Genomic DNA, 18779 nt, shown 5'->3' with positions numbered 1-18779 from the left:
CGGTATTTTAATAATATTAAATATTTTTGAGAAGACAAATTATTTTGACATTATTAATGTTTTCAAAAATGTGCAAATGACTCATGAAGAGAAATCCCTTTTCGAGAACGTTTGGCCACGCCCAGGATTTTGAAGGTGCAACTTCACTGCTGTCAGGTTTCTAGCTTGTTCAGGTGTTTCGAAACCCCAGCTTCATGCATTTTATTTGTTTGAATATGGCACTTTGGAGCCTCAACCATACCACCAAGACACAGCTATGATTTTTAAATTCTTAATGTCGGGGAAGGCAGTGACAGCTTAAGTTTAATCAGACAAGGATTCTCATATCCCTGTTCCAATATCATTTTCTGGTAGCAGCCTGATGCTTCAAACTGTGGTGAGCTTTCTATGCATAATTTTATTGTGACTGAGAATGTTTCCCTACATTTTAGTCAGAAATACAAAATACTTCTAAGACTATAACCACACAAAGCACATTTGAGAATTGTAATGGATGCTTTTATTGCCATCCTGGCTGATTTTCAGGTAGGATCTTCTTCAAATAAATGAAGAGGGAAATTTCTCTGCTATTATTGTGCTATAGAGTTTGAATGCAAGCCGGTGCATACTATAATGCTCAGTATTGTAATTACTTGGAGAGTTATCGTCATTTTACTCCTTGAAATGGAGGTATGTCTCATAAAGGCTTCTGTAAGGATGACTTCCAAACCAAGCATTATCAGTGTCTTGGATGGATAGTTGTTGTTACCTTTCATTGTAGAAACAGCAAACCAATCAGTATTTAGACAATATTCAAATAATGAAAAACACAGCCCATAGACCATGTAACTCAAATCAGCGATGGGAAAAGCAAAAGAAAAAGCAACAGTGCAACTTTCTTAAAACTAAGAGCCAATATTAAACCCATCTTTTTTCTATTTCTGAAAAGAAAATAAACAGTGATCTGTAGTACCCTTGCTCTGAGCACACATTTGGGAAGCAAGAGCAAATCTCATCTACTTTCAGCTGTACTTTTATGTTTTGTTTTCAAGGCAAATTCTAGAGGCAAATGAATGTGAATTCCTGTAGCCCACTGTAATAACACGGAGGGGTTTTTGGAAAAATAAATACAATAGAACAGTATAATTTTTTATGTCAAAGGGCTTCTGCAAGAATACAAAGTTTAATGCATGGCTATGCTTTAAAATATATAACAGTGATACAGTATGTATAACTAGGTTAGGCACCTAGACTGTCCTAGATAAATAACCCCAAGTACTTCAAAGTTACAGCAGCTACACAATATATTAGTTTCTTAGAGAGCAAAATATGCTCTACCATGTACCTAACTCCACTGAAGCTCAATGGGTTTTTGTGTGTGACCAAAGACATAAAAAACACTTCTGCAAATAGTTCAAGATGCAAAATAATTAAACTGACAAAACCCAAAACCCAAATCTTTCTTCAAAGCTGTAGCTGAGTAAATTATCTCTGTGAAACTCATGCATTTATTTTTCCTGTGCTTCATGAGTTCCAGTTTTGTACATATGGAAAACAACAAAGGCAAACCGTGGCTGATAGTGTACAATGTGAGGTAATGAGTGTTTTATACTAAGAGACTACTTAATGATGCTCAGCAGTGGGAATTCTAAGTAGTCATTGCTTGGATTTAAAGTCCGCTTTCTCTGAAGTAACTGGAAAACTTGCATGAATTTCAATTTCAGTAGAGCCTGCGGTTTTGAATACAGATTCATGCAAGTTTATACTGATAACCACATAATGCTTAAAAAAAGTTTAAAGCCGGAGAAAAATGGCATCTCAGCAGTATGTGGACAAAGGAATAGCTTTATTGTATATGATGTCTGACAAAAACCTGAAGATTATGCCTGTAACTCTTTAACAAATTAAGAAAAGCAATTAAGATCACCTTCAAAGTGGTTCCCTTCTGAGTTGACACACAGCTGTATACAATGCTGCCAACATTCAAAGCAATTCCACAGGTCATTTTCTGAAAGGCTCTTGAGCATCTCCATTGCTTTTGCTTTCACATCTACCAACAAAAAATGGGTTCCTTTGAGTACTATTGAATCTTTGGGATCTCTTCCCCGTTAGCCTCAGTCAATAATTAAAAAGCTTCCATCATAGATTTCTTCAGTTTCACAAGTAACTTGGTATTAACTCGCTGTTCACTCTTGCACATCGATGTCTTCTGACTGTGGGTAAGAAAATGTCTCTGTTTGAACATGCATCCACTCGTATTGAATGAAGCAATCGAGCTGAGGCTTGTGTTGCTGTGACAGGCTAGAAACTGTACTATAACCTCCTCGTTGTCTCTCTCTTCCCACATTTTCTGACCGAGGATAAGAAATCATCTCTATTAGAACATGTGTCCAGCTGTACTGAATGAAGCAATCATGTTGAGCCTTGTCTCATTGTGAGAGGTTAGAACATGTTCCAACATAACCATCTCTGTCTCTACCATCCTACTCTTGGCTATAGGGTTAGTCTCATAGTTTTTTTGTGTCGGACCTCATACATAAATTGACACACATCATCTCTGTATAAATATCCTGCATGCTCTGTGTATGAAACTCCACACATTCCACCTCAGTTTTAACGGGGTTGCGGTTTTGTCACGGGTTAATATTCCCTATGGCATAGTGCACCAAAAATCTCCTAATAATAGAAGATTTAACATGTCTCTGTACAGCAAGAATCTCTGTGACGGGTATCTATAGTGTGCAATTAGCTCTGATTACATGCAATGGGCGCCTCAACATCCTCCCACTGATTTTTAAACCAGTCAAGTCTGAGGCAGAGACGTCTGGAACACTTTGGAAATCCTGACTTGCTTTTATCAGCCAGTCAAAAGAGCCTCTTTCCATCTGAAAATTTTAATTGCAGCTGTTTCCACTGCAGGGAGGAATACTTCTTCAGACAAGGACAGAGATTTAGAATCATAGAAAGTCCTGAGTCGGAAGGAATCCACAAGGATCATAGAGTCCAACTCCTGACCCCGTATAGAACAACCCCAACATTCACGCCGTGTGTCTGAGGGCACCTACCAAATGCTTCTGGAATATTGTCAGCCTTGGCGCCATGTCTGCTTCCCTGGGAGCTGTTCCTGTGCTCCACCATCCTCTGGGGGAAGAACCTTTTCCTAATGTCCAACCTAAACCTCCCCTGGTACATCTTCCTGCCATAAAGGAAGGGGCTGGAGAACAAGTCTTATGAGAAGCGGCTGAGAGAGCTGGGGTTGTTTAGCCTGGAGAAGAGGAGAGGAGGCTGAGGGGAGACCTCATTGCTCTCTATAACTACCTGAAAGGAGGTTGTAGAGAGGAGGGTGCTGGCCTCTTCTCCCAAGTGAAGGGGGACAGGACAAGAGGGAATGATCTCAAGCTCCACCAGGGGAGATTTAGGCTGGACATTAGGAAAAAATTCTTCACAGAAAGGGTCATTGGGCACTGGAACAGGCTGCCCAGGGAGGTGGTTGAGTCACCTTCCCTGGAGGTGTTTAAGGCACGGGTGGACGAGGTGCTAAGGGGCATGGGTTAGTGTTTGATAGGAATGGTTGGACTCGATGATCCGGTGGGTCTCTTCCAACCTGGTGATTCTATGATTCTATGATTCTAAGAAAACTGAACACAGGGCTCCAAGAATTGGATGCATAGCTCCAGAGCTGAGCACAGGGCTCCAAGAATTGGATGCACAGCTCCAGAACTGAGCACAGGGCTGCAGAAATTAGATGCACAGCTCTAGAAATGAGACAGGGCTCCAGAATTGGATGCTTGGCTCCAAAACCGAGTGCAGGGCTCCAGTATGGGATGTATAACTCTAGGATGGACTGCAGGGCTCCAGAATTAGGTGCACAGCTGCAGAACTGAGCGCAGGGCTCCAGTATGGGATGTACAGCTCTGGAAGGGAGCGCAGGGCTCCAGAACTGGGCTGCCCGGCTCCAGAACTGGGTGCACAGCTCCTGAATGGGATGCGCAGCTCCAGAACTGAGCACAGGGCTGCAGAAATTAGATGCACAGCTCTAGAAATGAGACAGGGCTCCAGAATTGGATGCTGGGCTCCAGAATTGGATGCTTGGCTCCAGAACTGGGTGCACAGCTCCCGAATGGGATGCACAGCTCCCAAATGGAGCACAGGGCTGCAGAATGAGATGCACAGCTCCAGAACTGAGCACAGTGCTCCAGAATTGGGATGCACAGGGCTCCAGAACTGAGCACAGCGCTCCAGAATGGGATGATTGGCTCCAGTATGGGCTGCACAGCTCCAGATCGGAGCGCAGGGCTGCAGAACAGCGCTGCCCGGCCCCACGAGCGAGCGCAGGGCTGCGGTGTGTGTCTCAGCGGAGCAGAGGGGCCGCCCCCCCCCCCCGTCCCCCCCCCCCGTCCCCGTCCCGGTGCCCGCGGTGCCGCCCCGTGCCCGCCCCCTCCCCTCCCTCGCTCGGCTCCGGTTCTCCCGCTGCGCCGCGGCGGCGGCCGCTCCTCTCTCCGCCCGCTCGGCGAGGATGCTGTCCTAGCGAGGGATGATGCCAGGGAGAGGAGAGGGGCAGAGCCGCTGCCGCCGGGAGCCCCGTCTCTCCTCTTCCTCCCCGGCTCTGCCGGGTTTGTCCTCTCCGGGCGCTCTGTCCCCCGCCGGGCAGGGCTTTCCTCCTCCTCCTCCTCCTCCTCCTCCTCCTCTTTCCTTCCCCGCCGCACGCGGCAGAGGGGACCATGTCGAGCAAGGGCAGGAAAAGCAAAGAGCAAGGGCGAGTGAGCTTCCCCCCGCAGCAGCAGCAGCAGGAGGAGGAGGAGGAGGAGGAGGCAGAGGAAGAGGAGCGGCAGCGCTGGCGCCGCGGTTGGAGAGGCGTCAATGGGGGACCGGAGCCTCCTCCGCTCCACAGAGCTGTTAAAACCCTCCGGGAGCCCTACGGCTACTACTCGCCCCCGCCTTTCGCCAGCACCATGTAAGTGGGGACCGGGGAAGGGAGGATGCTCGGGTGCCAACTTCCCCGCGGGAGCTGCGGGGGAGCCCCCGGGATGCGCTCCCTCTCTCTCTCCCTCCATCCCTCTCTCTCTCCCTCCATCCCTCTCTTTCTTCCCCTCCATCCATCCATCCCTCTCTCCCTCCATCCCTCTCTCTTCCTCCATCCATCCCTCGCTCTCTCCCTCCCTCCATCCCTTCCATCCATCCATCCATCCCTCCCTCTATCCCTTCCTCTCTCCCTCCCTCCATCCCTTCCTCTCTCCCTCCCTCCATCCCTTCCTCTCTCCCTCCATCCATCCCTCCCTCTCTCTCTCCCTCCCTCTCTCTCTCCCTCCCTCTCTCTCTCCCTCCCTCTCTCTCTCTCCCCCCCTCCATCCACCCTCTCTCTCTCCCTCCGTCCATCTCTCTCCCTCCCTCCATCCCTCTCCCTCCCTCCCTCCCTCTCTCCATCCCTCTCCCTGTGCTCAGGAGGAGATGGGGCTGGTTTGGAGATGCAGGGAGGGCGCCTGGAGGGGACGAGCCGCTGGCTGCCTGGCTCCGGCTCCGCGCTCCCTCTCCTCCAGCCCCAAGGGGCGAGGCAGGGGATGGCGTAGCAGAGGGCAGGCAGGAGTGCAGGGACACAAATTCCAACTCTTTCATCCTTTCACCCCACCTCCCACCCCGTTTCCCTCTTTCTCGCTCCCTTTCCACCCCTTTTTTCCTGCCCTTTTCATCTCTCCTTCCCTCCCTTTTCCCCCTTTTTTCCTCTTTACCCCTTTATCCCACACTTTTTTTCCCGTTCCTCCCCCTTTCGCCTCTTTTTCTTTCCTTTTCCCCCTTTCCCCTCCGTTCCCCCCATTTTCCTATTTTTCTCCCTTTTTTTCCTGTTTCCGCCTCCTTCTCCTTGTTTTCTCTCCTTCCCCTGTTTTTCTCTCCTTCCCCATGTTTTTTTCTTTCCTTCCCCTCCTTTTGCCCCCTTTTTTCCTCCCCCTTTTGCCCTCCTTTTTCCTCCCCCTTTTCCCTCCCCATTTGTCCCCTCCTTTCTCCCCCTTTCTCCTCCTCTTTTCTCCCTTTCTTTTCCCTTCTTTCCTGGCTACTAGCATAGCTGCCAAGAAATCCTAATTATTGGCTCAGCTGAGGCCGAGAGAACCCACTGCACCCCTTTGTACTAGCAGTGCTAATGCATCTCTTGTATTTTCTAAAAAATCTAGGCTCTGATAAAACCAGACTCCCCACAGAAATCTAGGACACCTGTGCAGAAAAACCTCAGCTCTTGAGACGCATCTTATCCTGTTTGATGTTATCTTTGGAAATTTCAGTGCATTGTTTTTTTAAGATGCAATCATATATATATATGTTTATATATATAAAAGCACTGCCCATGACTAGACTGCAAGAGAAATCAATTCAGTTTTACTAGTAGGGATGTGAACTTTCCTTCCTCTAACTTACAAAATATAGGTTGTCCATGAATTATTCACTTTATTTTATAACATGATACAGTTTGGATAGACTTACTTCTGAGGATTGCTTGAGTCTTTTATACTTTCACTACAATATGTAGTTCTTAATTAAATATATTAATTACCAGATGACACACACTTTATTTTGAGTCTTAAGAAAACATACTCAGCATTTATAGAAGAAACTTAAATGAAAATCACCCTAGAGACAACTTTACAGTTGTACTTAGAATGGGATAACCACAAATAAGAAGTTTTTACCATCCCAGTGCAGAAATTCTGCACAAATACGCCGTAGCCAGCAATCCAGACTTCAAGCGAAGGAGTCTTTCGCAAGTCTTTAGCTGTCTGAAAGTTAGTTGTGCTGAAGTTGTTTGTCTGGGCTTCCTCTGTAGTTGGTACGATGAGAGAGGAAATAGCAGTAGTCAAGCCGGTGTAGTCATTTATCTTCTTTCTTTAGCTGCCCGTCTTTCTGCGTTCACCATGAAAAGAGCCTAGAGGATTAGTTAAGACTTGGGCACTCTGTTTTCAGACAGTTGAACCTGGCTTAGATAATTGTAAGCTAGGTTCTAAACTTCTGGACCCATTTTAGGTTTGTGTCCTCCTAGAAGCTTTGGCATATTCCTAAGGAATGGATTTTATGCCACCGAGGACTAAAACTAGAGTTCTGTTTGCATGGCATTCAAGCCTGGAGCTCGCTCGCTCTGTCGGAATTGCCTCCCAGTGTGTAATTCTTGTGATCCTCTCCTGGGAGTCTTATCATAGCAGTGATTGTGAGCCATTGCCTGGTGGTCTGATGAAAGGGCTGGCATTAATCAATATTAACAGGAGTGTATCGAGCTCACGGGGCGTAGAGGCAAAAGACCCACAACTACATTTTCCCCTGTTACATCGCTGTGGTGATCCTTAGCATAGCAGTGGGATTTTTCTTCTGAAATAAAATTTTGTGCCTGGTGCTAGTGCCCGAAATCTCAGAGTATGTTGATGAAATGAGTATCAGTTTGCTCGTAACATGCTCACATTGACACATGTAAGGCTTTAGCATGCACAAAGTGAGTGTGAGAGTCCGTGACTGAAAGCATTCGCCGTCTAAATATTCAGTACTGACAAACAGTGCAAGGGGAAGGATGCAGGAAAATGTGAAGTAGTTTGCACAACAAGATGCACTTTGTTAGTATTTGAAATGCCTTCGCTCTGAAAGCTGCAACTCGTGCAAGGTGCCTGTCAATGTACAGCCGGCTCCCTCCTGTGCCGAATATCGCTGGAAAAAGTAATTAACCTCAGATTCCCACTAAGACTGCAGACTGGATGTAATCCTTGTTTCACAAGGTACTATATGTCCCGGTGGGAAAAACGTGGACAGAACCTGTACACTAAATGTAGTAGGCAGTGGCTGCCTGATTTCCTGCATCTCTCAGAAAATCGTAGCTTGGTTTCCTGAGTGGAATGACAGAACACAAATAGGACTGAGTGTAAAAGGCTTTAAAACTCTTTGTTGCTGAAGCCTTGTTAACTTGATTCTTTCCTGCTGAGACGTTTGTCCTTTCCTGTGTGTGCGTAGATGCACTCCTGTCATCAAAATATAGTCCTTTTTTTCCCACAGGGATTCATATAGTTGGTATTTTCTTTTGAGGAGTTTGTGGATAATAATGGTGGGAAAAAGCTCTGCATAGTTTGTAGGGTGGGAGGAACTAGCTAAGTGTGTGTACACCTCCTGATGTCCTGTTGTGTTTTGTTCCTTTCTTTTTGACTAATTCTTTCCAGTTTGGAGCCAGAACTTCTGTGAGCTGACATGAGGGCATCTTGGATGACGGATTATGTCGTTTCAGACAAGTGGGAGAGTATAGACCCGAGTCAGATCTTGCAGCTGGCCTGATTTATGATCTGCTGTTTAGCTGGATTAGCCTCCCTCTTCTGGAAAACCCAGGCAGTAGTTCACAGAAGGGAGGAGAAAACTCTCATTTAATACTCCTTAGATTTTGTGCAGGGATTGATGATCTTGAAGGTCTTTTCTAACCTAAACGATTCTGTGATTTCCAAATTCTGTGCAATATGCATAAACTTCCATGCAAACATATATGAATGTCACTACTTTTACTGGTGAAAAAACAAATTTACCAGCAACCTCTTCTGGCATGTGGCTGTAACAAAGCTTGGAGGGATGCTGCTCATATGTATGTGCATGTCTGAGCACTTACTTTTCTCTGAAAGGCAATTATCATTCTTTAATCTAAAAACTGGGATCTCAGAGGTTACTTTTGGCAAAACAAGAAGCAGAATCCACATCTCTCTGGCTGACTCTGGTGTCATTTCTTTTAAATGTGTGTTTGCAATGCTACTTCCATGATATACTTATCTGATTAATCTGTAATCCCTGAACATAATTTCCTTTTCAGGGCTAGAACAGAATCAAGATCACTAATATTGTATTGCAGTTTAACAGTGGGGTAAACTGCTTGTAAATCATTGATGACATCTTTTATTGCATTTTATTTCAGAGAATAACAGCCTGTTCTTCAGTACAAATGTCAGAAAATGGCTCTACGGATCTGTGAAGGCCCAGAATGAAACCTCAGTTTCTCTGGTTCAACTTACTGTACACAGTTTGTGGTGTCAAAAAAAATAGACTTAGAAACCAGATTATAAATCTTTTGAACTGCTGTTGATAACGAACAATGAAGCACAAGGAATTCTCTGGTCAACTGTTTGTCCCACATCTCTGCCCTTCTGCTGCAGTTCTGAAAGTTTGCACGTGAAAAGGAATGGGTAGGCTAACAGAGTAGAAAACTGTAGTTGAAATAATCCATGGTAGAAACAGAGGAGTCATGGTGCTTACTGCAGTCCTTTGCAGTTGTTGCACTTCTCTAATTTCTGGCCTTGTACACAGGAGTAACTGTTGAGGTAACAATGCAAGGTAGTGTGAGGTCATAGTAAATGTGATCATACATTTTAGATGAAAATATTTAAAGTAAACATAAATATGTTATAACGGAGGATAGGGTTTTGTGTCTCTTGACATTACCTGGTATGTAACGAACTGGTGAGCTGTTCAGCTTGTGCATAACTTGCTCAGTCTGGAAGCTTGTGATACTTATTGTTAAGCAAAGGTCCTGAAAGGTTCATTAGCTGGCAAATGGCTAATAGTAGCAGTATGACTAGGAAATTAAGCTTGTAACTGGGGACCATCCTTGTTTTGTGCTGATGAACGACTGATTCTGAAGGTCGGTGTACAGTTTCTGAAGTTCATCCTTCTTGCCAGCGAAGCTCTTTGGTTCCTTAAAACAGCTGCGTAGCTGGTACGGACAAGTGAAACGTGTCCATCTGAGGTGCAACATCATTGCTGCTCTTCATTTCCATCCTTCTTAATTGTGCTGAGCAGCAAATAGAGGCTTCAGGCTTTATAGACCCCTTGGCTGGTTTTCGGCTTCAAAATGTGAAAACCAGTTGTGGGGAAAAATGGAAGGGCTCAGCTGCTGCTTTGTGTCAGCAAAAGGGACTGAATTCTGTCCTCTCACCTTCCTGCTGCATACCACATGGTTTATTCATGGTCCTAGGTACTAGGACTAGAACTTAGCATCGTGGTGCATCTCTGCCGAAGGATTAACATAAAATAAGTGGGCATTTTTCTTTCCTGATGTTCTTGTGGATTTTTTTGCCACGCATTGTGCAGATTTTAATTTTTTTCTGTTCTTTCAACTATTTGGAAGAATTTGGAAGAGGAACATCACAATTTCCATCTCTCCTTCCCTCTTCTAATGTTTAGTTGTCAGCTCTGTACAGAGACGAGGTTGAGAATATGGACTTTAAAGGCTTTGGGAAATAGAATGCAAGTAATTAATGCACACTTAGTTCTATTTTAATCATATTTTTAAGCCAGTGAAATGATGTTTAGAGATGTGACTTGAGATTTTGTTGTTTTGATTACTTCAGTTGCTGATTGTTACATATAAAATGTGCCAAAAATGGTTAAATAGTTAAAAATAAATTTTAATGATTTTCTTAATGCTTTAGACTAGCTTAGAACTATTGGGTGTAAGAACAGGAGAGCCGAAAATGGAATAGGAGACCTCGTACCAGATACTTCTTGCATGCAGTACTTCAACCAGAGCTGCGCTGGAATCAAGGCCTTGGAATTCACTGAGAGAAGAGGGGAAGGAGAGGAGGGAGGTGTAGGTGAACCTAGGAGTCTTCTGGCTGTGTGGGGCGGTACAAGATTTTTTTTACTTTTTAGTTTTTTGGGAGGTCTTGACAGTGTTATAGTCATTAAAATACCAAGCTACTTTCATCTTTATTTTGAGAAGATACTGCAGTCGCTTCAAATATGTCATTTCTGTCACAAGATTTATAGCTAAGGAAATCTTCCTTATTGGGCAGATATTCTAATGCAACACCTTTGGAAGGAGCTATCTATTTTTACAGAAGTCAGCTGAGTCACCTGTGTCAGACAGTGGGCTTTGAAAAATAGATAGATAAAATAGAAAATAAGTGTCATATTGGCAAATACGCTGAAAAATTACACTGAATATGGAGGGAGAAATGTGTTGCTATGTATTCCATAAAAGACGAGTGACATTGAGGATGGCAGTGTAGCATCTTCTTAAATCAAGAATTCAGTGTGAGTCAATTTGTTCTCTCTTTTCTACTTTTTTTAATGCACATACTTTTTTTTCTTCGTAACAGTAAGCAACTACATTTTGTAGTGTTATGGAGAAGGAATAGAGATGTAACAACATAGCAGATGATAACGACTTGTTTAAAAGGTAACAATGAAAAGACAATATTTCTGGTTCTACTTCTGACTTTGTTGGGGAATAAGGTAGTAGCAGGCTGTGACTGATCACCACGTGCACTCTGGGCTCAAATCTTTATTTCTGAGTGCTCCCAAACGTGAAATGTGCCTGAGCTTTAAGACAGTCAAGACATCTGTGTTTAACAGAGTCACAAAATCTTTGTCATAGACTTAAAGAAGTGTTAGGGAGGTGAAAACGGATCCTGTCACATTTGACAAAGCACTTTTGGCACATATTTCAAAAAGTGAATACCAGTTAGCATTGCTTATACTGCAGTGCCACCCAGGTCAGTTCTGGTAGGTCAGATACAGCAACTGCAGGAAGATCAAATGCTGTGTCCCAGGAGAGCCCTCGGTAACGAGAATTAACAGTCACTTTACCTGGTCTGCGATGGAACTCCCTGTTTGTTTTATAACAAAATGTTCAGAGTGTGGACTAGCTTTTATGATATTTGTAGCTGTGATAAAGTGATTAAGATTTTATATTTTGTTGCATTTATTACAACTGATGCAGGTAGCTGGAAGGCCAGGTGTATTCTTATAACCCGAATGGAATTATTATCATTATGCCAAATGAAAACCTTTAGGGCTGACATTGCTGCATATGGGGAAATCCAGTGATGCCAACAGGCTTATTTTGTGCAGTGATAGTACAGTTAAACTCATTGTTGAAGGTTCCCACAGATAAAAGAACCCCCTGCTTTTAAGAGGCTGGTCCTTTGCTTGTGGATTTGAGCCTGCAGCAGTTAAGATATGCAGTTTTGAAGCTGCCCATGAAGGTTCCACTATCTTCACTTAAACGTGTAGCCTTTGTGAGTGCCTGAGGCGTGTTTTGCTGTCTTTCCTGGGTTCTGTCCTTTCACAGACTGTCAGGGTTTGCTTAAAAAGGGCTGTTTAATATTATACCCTCAGCATTCATTATGTGGAGCCATGTCTCTCCTAATACACATTACCTGGCTTTTGCATTGAGGGCAGAAGGATTCATTTCCTCTGCAGCTTTTCTGTCTGGCCTTTTACTCATCCATCTGTGTTTTTTGTGGAGGCGAATACAGTAATTTTCACAGCCAACTCTTCTTTTCTTGTAAATGAGGAACAGAGGATCTAAGGACCAAACTGGATACTTATAAGGCCTGTTTGTCTCTATGTAGCATCTATATAGTGTTCTGTGTATTCAAAGCACACTCTCTATTAAGACATCTGTTGTTTATCAACTGTAGGAGTGTCTCTGTGCCCATCAAATCAGCTCAAGTGATCTCTATCCCTCAAGTTAATCAATTTAACTTATAGCAGCTGAAAGCTGTCTTGCTTAGTATTGAGCTGGATGAGAAAGGAAAGGGAGATTGCTGATGAGTTTCACATTTATTTGCAGATGATAGTGAAGGAAGCTTATGGTATCCCAAATACTTTTCCAGGGCTTTGGCTTCTGCTCTGGCAGACATAAATGCTTCTGTTCTTCTGCCAGCTGTAACCACTTTAACCTGTCCCCATCTATTCTGTTGTTTCTGACCTTTCTGTGTGGTTGTTTCCTGTTGTTTTCTTCACCTGGGTAGTTTCATTTCAACTCTTTTTCTCTGAACCTTCTTTTTAGTTTCCTTACCTAGCTGGATCCGGCGCAGCATCTCAAGTGTCTGTTCCCTCAGACCATTCCTGTTTGCTTCCTGCTGCCCTCAGCCACTCTCTTCACTGGTTCATAATTCCAGTTTCCTTGTTTTCTGAATTAGCTTGCTCACCATTTATTTTCTTTTGTTCCTCTTCTTTTTTCCCCCTCTTTCTACTTTTGCAACCAGTTCTTGAGGTGAGTTCACAGCTTCCCTGGTTTTCTCTTTCCTGAACAACCTCACTTTCTGACACCCAGGTTTCCTCTCTCCAGTGCAGCCTGCCATCCCAATTTTCATTCAGTAGCTCTTTGACCTTCCCAAGAAAGCATGAAGGCTTTTAAAAACATATATCTAGTGATGTAATGACAATAGATAGCTTATTCCCTACAGTTCCTGGAATGGCAGACGTGGAAGGTGTCCCTGCCGATGGCAGGGGCGTTGGAACTAGTGATCTTTAAGGTTCCTTTGAACCCAAACTGTTCTATGATTCTACGTATAATAGAAATAGGCCAAACATAACCCACAGCATTGCAGACATCTGGCTGGAGTCAGAGCTGATCCCAGTCTACCCTGGGTCATGCCCAGTGTCTGGAATCTGTGAGCAGTTTAGTTACTAGCATCCAGAAAGTATGCTGGATGTGTACAAACTGATAATTTTCAAAGACCGTGTTGACTCATGAGTAGAATCTTCTAGTTGGGGTTAACATTTCTGTTAGTCACACTAGAAGGCGTGAGATCAGGCTTCACGGTGTATTGCTTGGCAAGACATCAGGAAGAAAATTTGTTATCACCTCTGAGTGCTGTGAACTACAACATGGTAAGCATAAACATTGCCTTCCTTAAACCATCGGCCTGGATGCCTGTGGTGGATAGGATAGTATTAATTACTACTGACAGGAGTATAGAAGATGTGTTTTCATTTTATATACGTATGGAATAGAATAGCCTGGATTAGAAGGGACCTTAAATGTCATCCAGTTCAATGTATGTATGTATACATACAGTGAGAAGAGTTTGGAGGATTTTTAAGAGAAGTGATGCCTTAGATGAAGTTTTTCAAAAGAAGAATCTTGACCATGCTGACAAAACAGAAACGGCCTGTGGCACTGAACCTTTAAGTGACTTTAGATTGCAGGCAAGCAAGCAGCGAGGCAGAAAGATCACAGTGAAGAATACTTTGCATCAATAGATGGGCAGATGATAGGGGACAAGCCGAGTCGTTATTTTTGTAGCCACAGGAGAGGTGGAAACTGCAAATGAAATTGTTACCTGTCTGTTTTCTCATCAGGTACATTGATGAAAGCCCTTCTCTGAGACGTGTGACCATGATGAGGGAAAAGGGAAGGCGTCAGGCCATTAGAGGCCCAGCGTTCATGTTCAACAACAGGGGCACTAGCCTTACGGCTGAAGAAGAGCGCTTCCTAGATGCAGCAGAGTATGGGAACATACCTGTGGTGCGCAAAATGCTGGAGGAGTCAAAAACACTGAATGTCAACTGTGTTGACTACATGGGCCAAAACGCCTTGCAGCTTGCTGTAGGGAATGAACATTTGGAAGTGACAGAACTTCTGTTAAAAAAAGAGAACTTGGCACGGATCGGAGATGCCCTGCTGCTCGCAATCAGCAAGGGCTACATTAGGATAGTGGAAGCAATTTTGAATCATCCTGGGTTTTCAGTAAATAAGCGACTGACTCTGAGCCCTTGTGAGCAGGAGCTCCAGGATGATGATTTTTATTCTTATGACGAAGACGGTACCCGCTTTTCTCCAGATATCACTCCCATAATTTTAGCTGCCCACTGCCAAAAATACGAAGTCGTGCACATGCTGTTGATGAAAGGAGCGAGGATAGAAAGACCTCATGACTACTTCTGCAAATGTAATGACTGTACAGAGAAGCAAAAGCATGATTCTTTCAGTCACTCTAGGTCAAGAATAAATGCATACAAAGGACTGGCTAGTCCGGCTTATCTGTCCCTCTCCAGCGAAGATCCAGTACTCACTGCTCTAGAACTCAGCAATGAACTTGCCAAGTTGGCCAACATTGAAAAAGAATTCAAGGTAATGGTGTTCTGTTCTGGCATTTCTCTTTGTTACGGGTTTAAGTTGCTGCTACTTCATGATGTCTTTAGATGCTTGAAATCATTTTCTGTATCTTTACTTTCTTAATTGCAAATGCTTTAATGATGTTTATTGTCTCTTTTGTTCTTGATTTTGGGTTTTCAATACATAAGCCTTTAAAATTGATTTTTTTAAGAAATGAAGTTGCTTTTGCACCTACTGCGTATGGAGAAAATTGGAAAAAGACAGTGTGTGTTCTGATAACCTTGCAGCAGATGGGAAAACAATTTTGGTTGCTGTAGCAAACAGAGATCATTTTTAGATGCTGTATTTGTCAGTGCAGGAAGCAGAAGCATTGTTTTTGTTGAGCATACTGCAGCACTGACCTTACTCCCTTCTTTTTATTTGTACTAATTTTGAATGATGTCTCCAAATTGTCAAGAGTACAGAAAGCAGTTTTTTTTACATGCCTTTTGCAGATGTCAGTTGTTCAAAACCAGCTGTTGGACTGATTGTTGATGTAGGTTGCGTTATCTGTGTTTGAGCTGTATCCCATTTAATATGTCAATGCCCTGACTCTCCTAGATATTTCAGCTTCTTATCAAACAGTTAATGGCTTAGTTAACTGTTTCCCGGCGTTTGGTTTTTGTTTTTCATGATTTTTTCAATTTTGTTGAATACATTGAAAATTACAGTAACACCTACCTTTCCCTTTGCCCCACCCTCTAAAAAATCAAACCCAGTAGACAGCATGTAGTTAGAAAAGCTTGGCTTGGGAAATGACAGATTTTTCTCAATGAGTAGTGGTATTAACAACATTGTATCTAGTTTTGGCAAAAATATTAATGGGGTTCTGCAGGGTCAGTGTTGGGTGCCACTTGTTTGTTTATTATCTTCATAAATGATCTGAGAGGTAAAAGATGCATTAACCTTTTCAAACAACAGCAAACATTGCTAACACCAGGGAGTACTCAGAAGAAATATACAACAACCTGGAGAAATACAGGTAGAAATTAATTCAGCGAACTTTACAAGAAGAGGAAGAAACAGTTTTAGACTTCTGAGAAAGAATAGCTTCAGGTATAGCTCAGTGAGTAAAAATATAGCTTAAAAATCAGATTTCAGTTCTGAGAAGGTTTCATGTATTGTGCTATGCACCAATGAATTGTAAAAGTCAGCTTAAACATTTCCTCTTCTTCCTTTGCTGTGGGAACCCCCTCATACTGTGCTGTGTATTGTGCAGTTTGACAAATGGATAGAGTACTTCCTCAGTGTATTTATTCAAGAGTATAGGAAAAATGTCAGATTTTTCTTTTTCGTCTGCTGAAAAAGTACCAAACTGGGGAAGCTCTTTGTGACCATAAAATTGAAGAATTAGAGAATTTTGTCAAATGTAACAGAGCCTATTGACTTATGCACTTCACACAATGAACTACAGTTATTTGCTTCACATAGAGACTGTAGCACAGTCCTTTTTATCACTGATTTCTTTTCAACTGGACCAACAACCTGAGAGCCACAGCACCTCCAGTATTATGTGCCCAAGATGGAGACTTATGGGTGTTCTGCTTCGGTGATTATGGATACAAACATTTTTTTTCATGCAGTTTCTTAAGTAGAACTTTTCTTCTGAGTTAGCACCTCAGATACTCTACCATCCATCTTTTTCTTTGCAATACAGCATATAAATGTGGTCGTTATACCTGTGTTCAGAAACACCAGTGGGCTTAGGGACTCAATTTAAGTGTTATGCAACTCCCTAGGAACCCAAACTACAACCTCTGCCACCAAAAGCTAAAGCAAGGCAAGCTGTGTCTTTTTTCTTTCCATGGGACGATGCAGGTGATTGGAACTGAAGAGAAAAAAATCGAGTAAAAATATAAATTTGTGGGAAGCTGCAGTATCCTAGGTGCTAATACCGTGAATTCAAATTCCTTCAGAAAAGAAATTCTTGAAATTTTGGAAGAGAAAAAGCAATGATTTTTGACTGGACTTCTCGTTTCAAACCAAAATTAAAAAAAAATTACTTCAGTTTTTAAAATATGAAATAGTAACAGAACAAAATATTCTGGGCTTCAATTTTTTCTTTTTCTTTCTATATTTTTTTCTTTTCCTCAGCTGTTTAGCTTCTATTTATTGATATTTTGGGATACCAGAGAACCCAAGAAAAACTCTTTTTTCACAGATTGCACTGGTTTTGGATAGCGCTTACACAACTGCTAAGCTTGCCAGGTGTATAAGGTAATTCAGTTTTGGCATCTATAGTGGAACATGTTCCTGGCTTCTTGCTAGCACAGAAATTCCAGCTTCTCATTGAAAACAAAACATTCCAGTGAAATAATTATTCTCCTCATGACCTCGCATCTCTTTGTTTTCCTTCTGATTCTAATGTGTCTCAGGGTGTTCTTTCTGCTCCTGCCAGGCTTGGTAGAAGAGTTGCTTGTTTTCCTCCAACATTGAAAGTTGGCTGTCCCTCCTGCAGGGAAGAGGTAGGGAGGGAAGGAGGAGGGAGAAGAAGAGGTGAGGAATTTTTTAAGCATCACCATTAAATGAATTCTAGGAAGGGCTGAAATTGCGTGGCTGATGAGAAGACTGTGAGCAGGTGTGATGGGGCAGCTCATGGCATGAATGTAGGAGGAGATGCTGCACCAAGAGCTGTAGAGGTAGATCAAGGAGAAACCAAGCAGCACTTCTGTGTCTTACAGAAGCCCGTTGTGAGAGCTTGCCACATTTGATTTAAGTCCTGATTTGTAACTGTCTGTCTGGTGCTTTCTTTTCTGTGTCATCTGAATGTGTCTCACCAATAATGATGTGCTCTGTCGTTTCCCAGAAGAGAAGCCTGCTAGTGTAACGTTCACACTCCATGTGAGGCAGAGTGGTTGATAGACTTTTGGGGCACTCTCCTTCAGAATCATCACTGGAAATACTTAGGGATTCTAATCAAATTCAATCTATTGCACAACACTGAGCAGAATTGTCCCAGGGTAAAGAAAAATGGGCAAAGTAGTTTCATCTTGCACAGAAAATGGACAAATCTGTCTGAAGGGGCTTTTGATGATATTAATGATTTATTCTTACTATCTAAGGTACACTGAGACTCGTAGCATTTCGTGTGCCTGCTCACACCACTGCATTTCCTGCATATGGAGCGCTTGTACGGAAAATACTCTTCTAAGTGGTTTTCCCACAGAGGAAGAATATAGGGTAAACCTGTTTAAAAATGCCTGCGGGCGAAGCTTTCTAGTAAATTCTTGCTAAATTGGACGGTGCATCTTTTGCATATGCAAAGTCCAGTCTGCCTCTGTCACTTAGTGACAGATTCTGATGTTCATGTGCAAACCAGAGTTTGTACAAGTGTATTAGAAATGTGGGAAGGAGGCTTAGGACAGTCATTCATGACAAACAATTCCTTGTGAATACTGAACTAACTTATTAATTACAATGATTTTTAGTTTTTTATTTTCCCTTCAGAGTAGGGAGAAAGGATTCAAAGGAAGCAGTGAGCCCTCATTTTTTTGTGGAAGATGCAGGACTTGTAACCAAAAAAAAAAAGTACTGAAAATGGGTAAAAATAGGTGGGGAAACTGGATCTCTAAAGAACATATCAGTCTGCTGCTTTCATCCTCAAGCCTCCTTACTTCCTATGCCTTTGTGAAATCCTTGCTGCAAGCTCCTGTTGCTCCTTTTGCTCTTCTTCATCTATTCTATTTTAGTTTCTTCTTGACACTCTTACCCCTTTTTGTTCTCTGCATCCACTTGTAGCCTTCATTTTCTTCTATTTATTTCCCTCTCTGGATTCCCTTTTTCCTTGTCTCCCTTCTAAGTGCACACCTAATTTTCCTGTTTTCCTCCTTTTAGATTTTTATTGCATTTTTCAATCCTGGTAAAGCCTGGCTGGCTTGTCTGAACATGAAACTCCTCTTCAAACAAGCTACCA

The 18779-nt window shown here is 42.8% G+C and overlaps 1 protein-coding gene across 3 annotated transcripts in view; it reads left to right on the top strand.

Moving 5' to 3' along the window:
- Positions 1-2048: 2048 nt before the first annotated feature.
- Positions 2049-18779, top strand: part of TRPC3 (transient receptor potential cation channel subfamily C member 3) — a 45784-nt gene continuing 29053 nt past the window's right edge. For 2 of the 3 annotated variants that reach the window (XM_069855166.1, XM_069855167.1), the window contains exons 1-2: positions 4461-4933; positions 14071-14842. In XM_069855166.1, the coding sequence (XP_069711267.1) occupies positions 4701-4933; positions 14071-14842 (1005 nt within the window). In that variant the 5' untranslated portion in view covers positions 4461-4700. Of the gene's footprint in view, positions 2199-4460; positions 4934-14070; positions 14843-18779 lie in introns of those variants that run through there. The other variant, XM_069855168.1, reaches the window with a different exon arrangement.

Source organism: Phaenicophaeus curvirostris, chromosome 4 (genome assembly GCF_032191515.1).
Source record: "Phaenicophaeus curvirostris isolate KB17595 chromosome 4, BPBGC_Pcur_1.0, whole genome shotgun sequence".
In the NCBI taxonomy this organism is placed as follows: Eukaryota; Metazoa; Chordata; class Aves; order Cuculiformes; family Cuculidae; genus Phaenicophaeus; species Phaenicophaeus curvirostris.
Note: the sequence above shows the minus strand (reverse complement) of the source record. Positions and strands in the feature narration are given on the sequence as shown.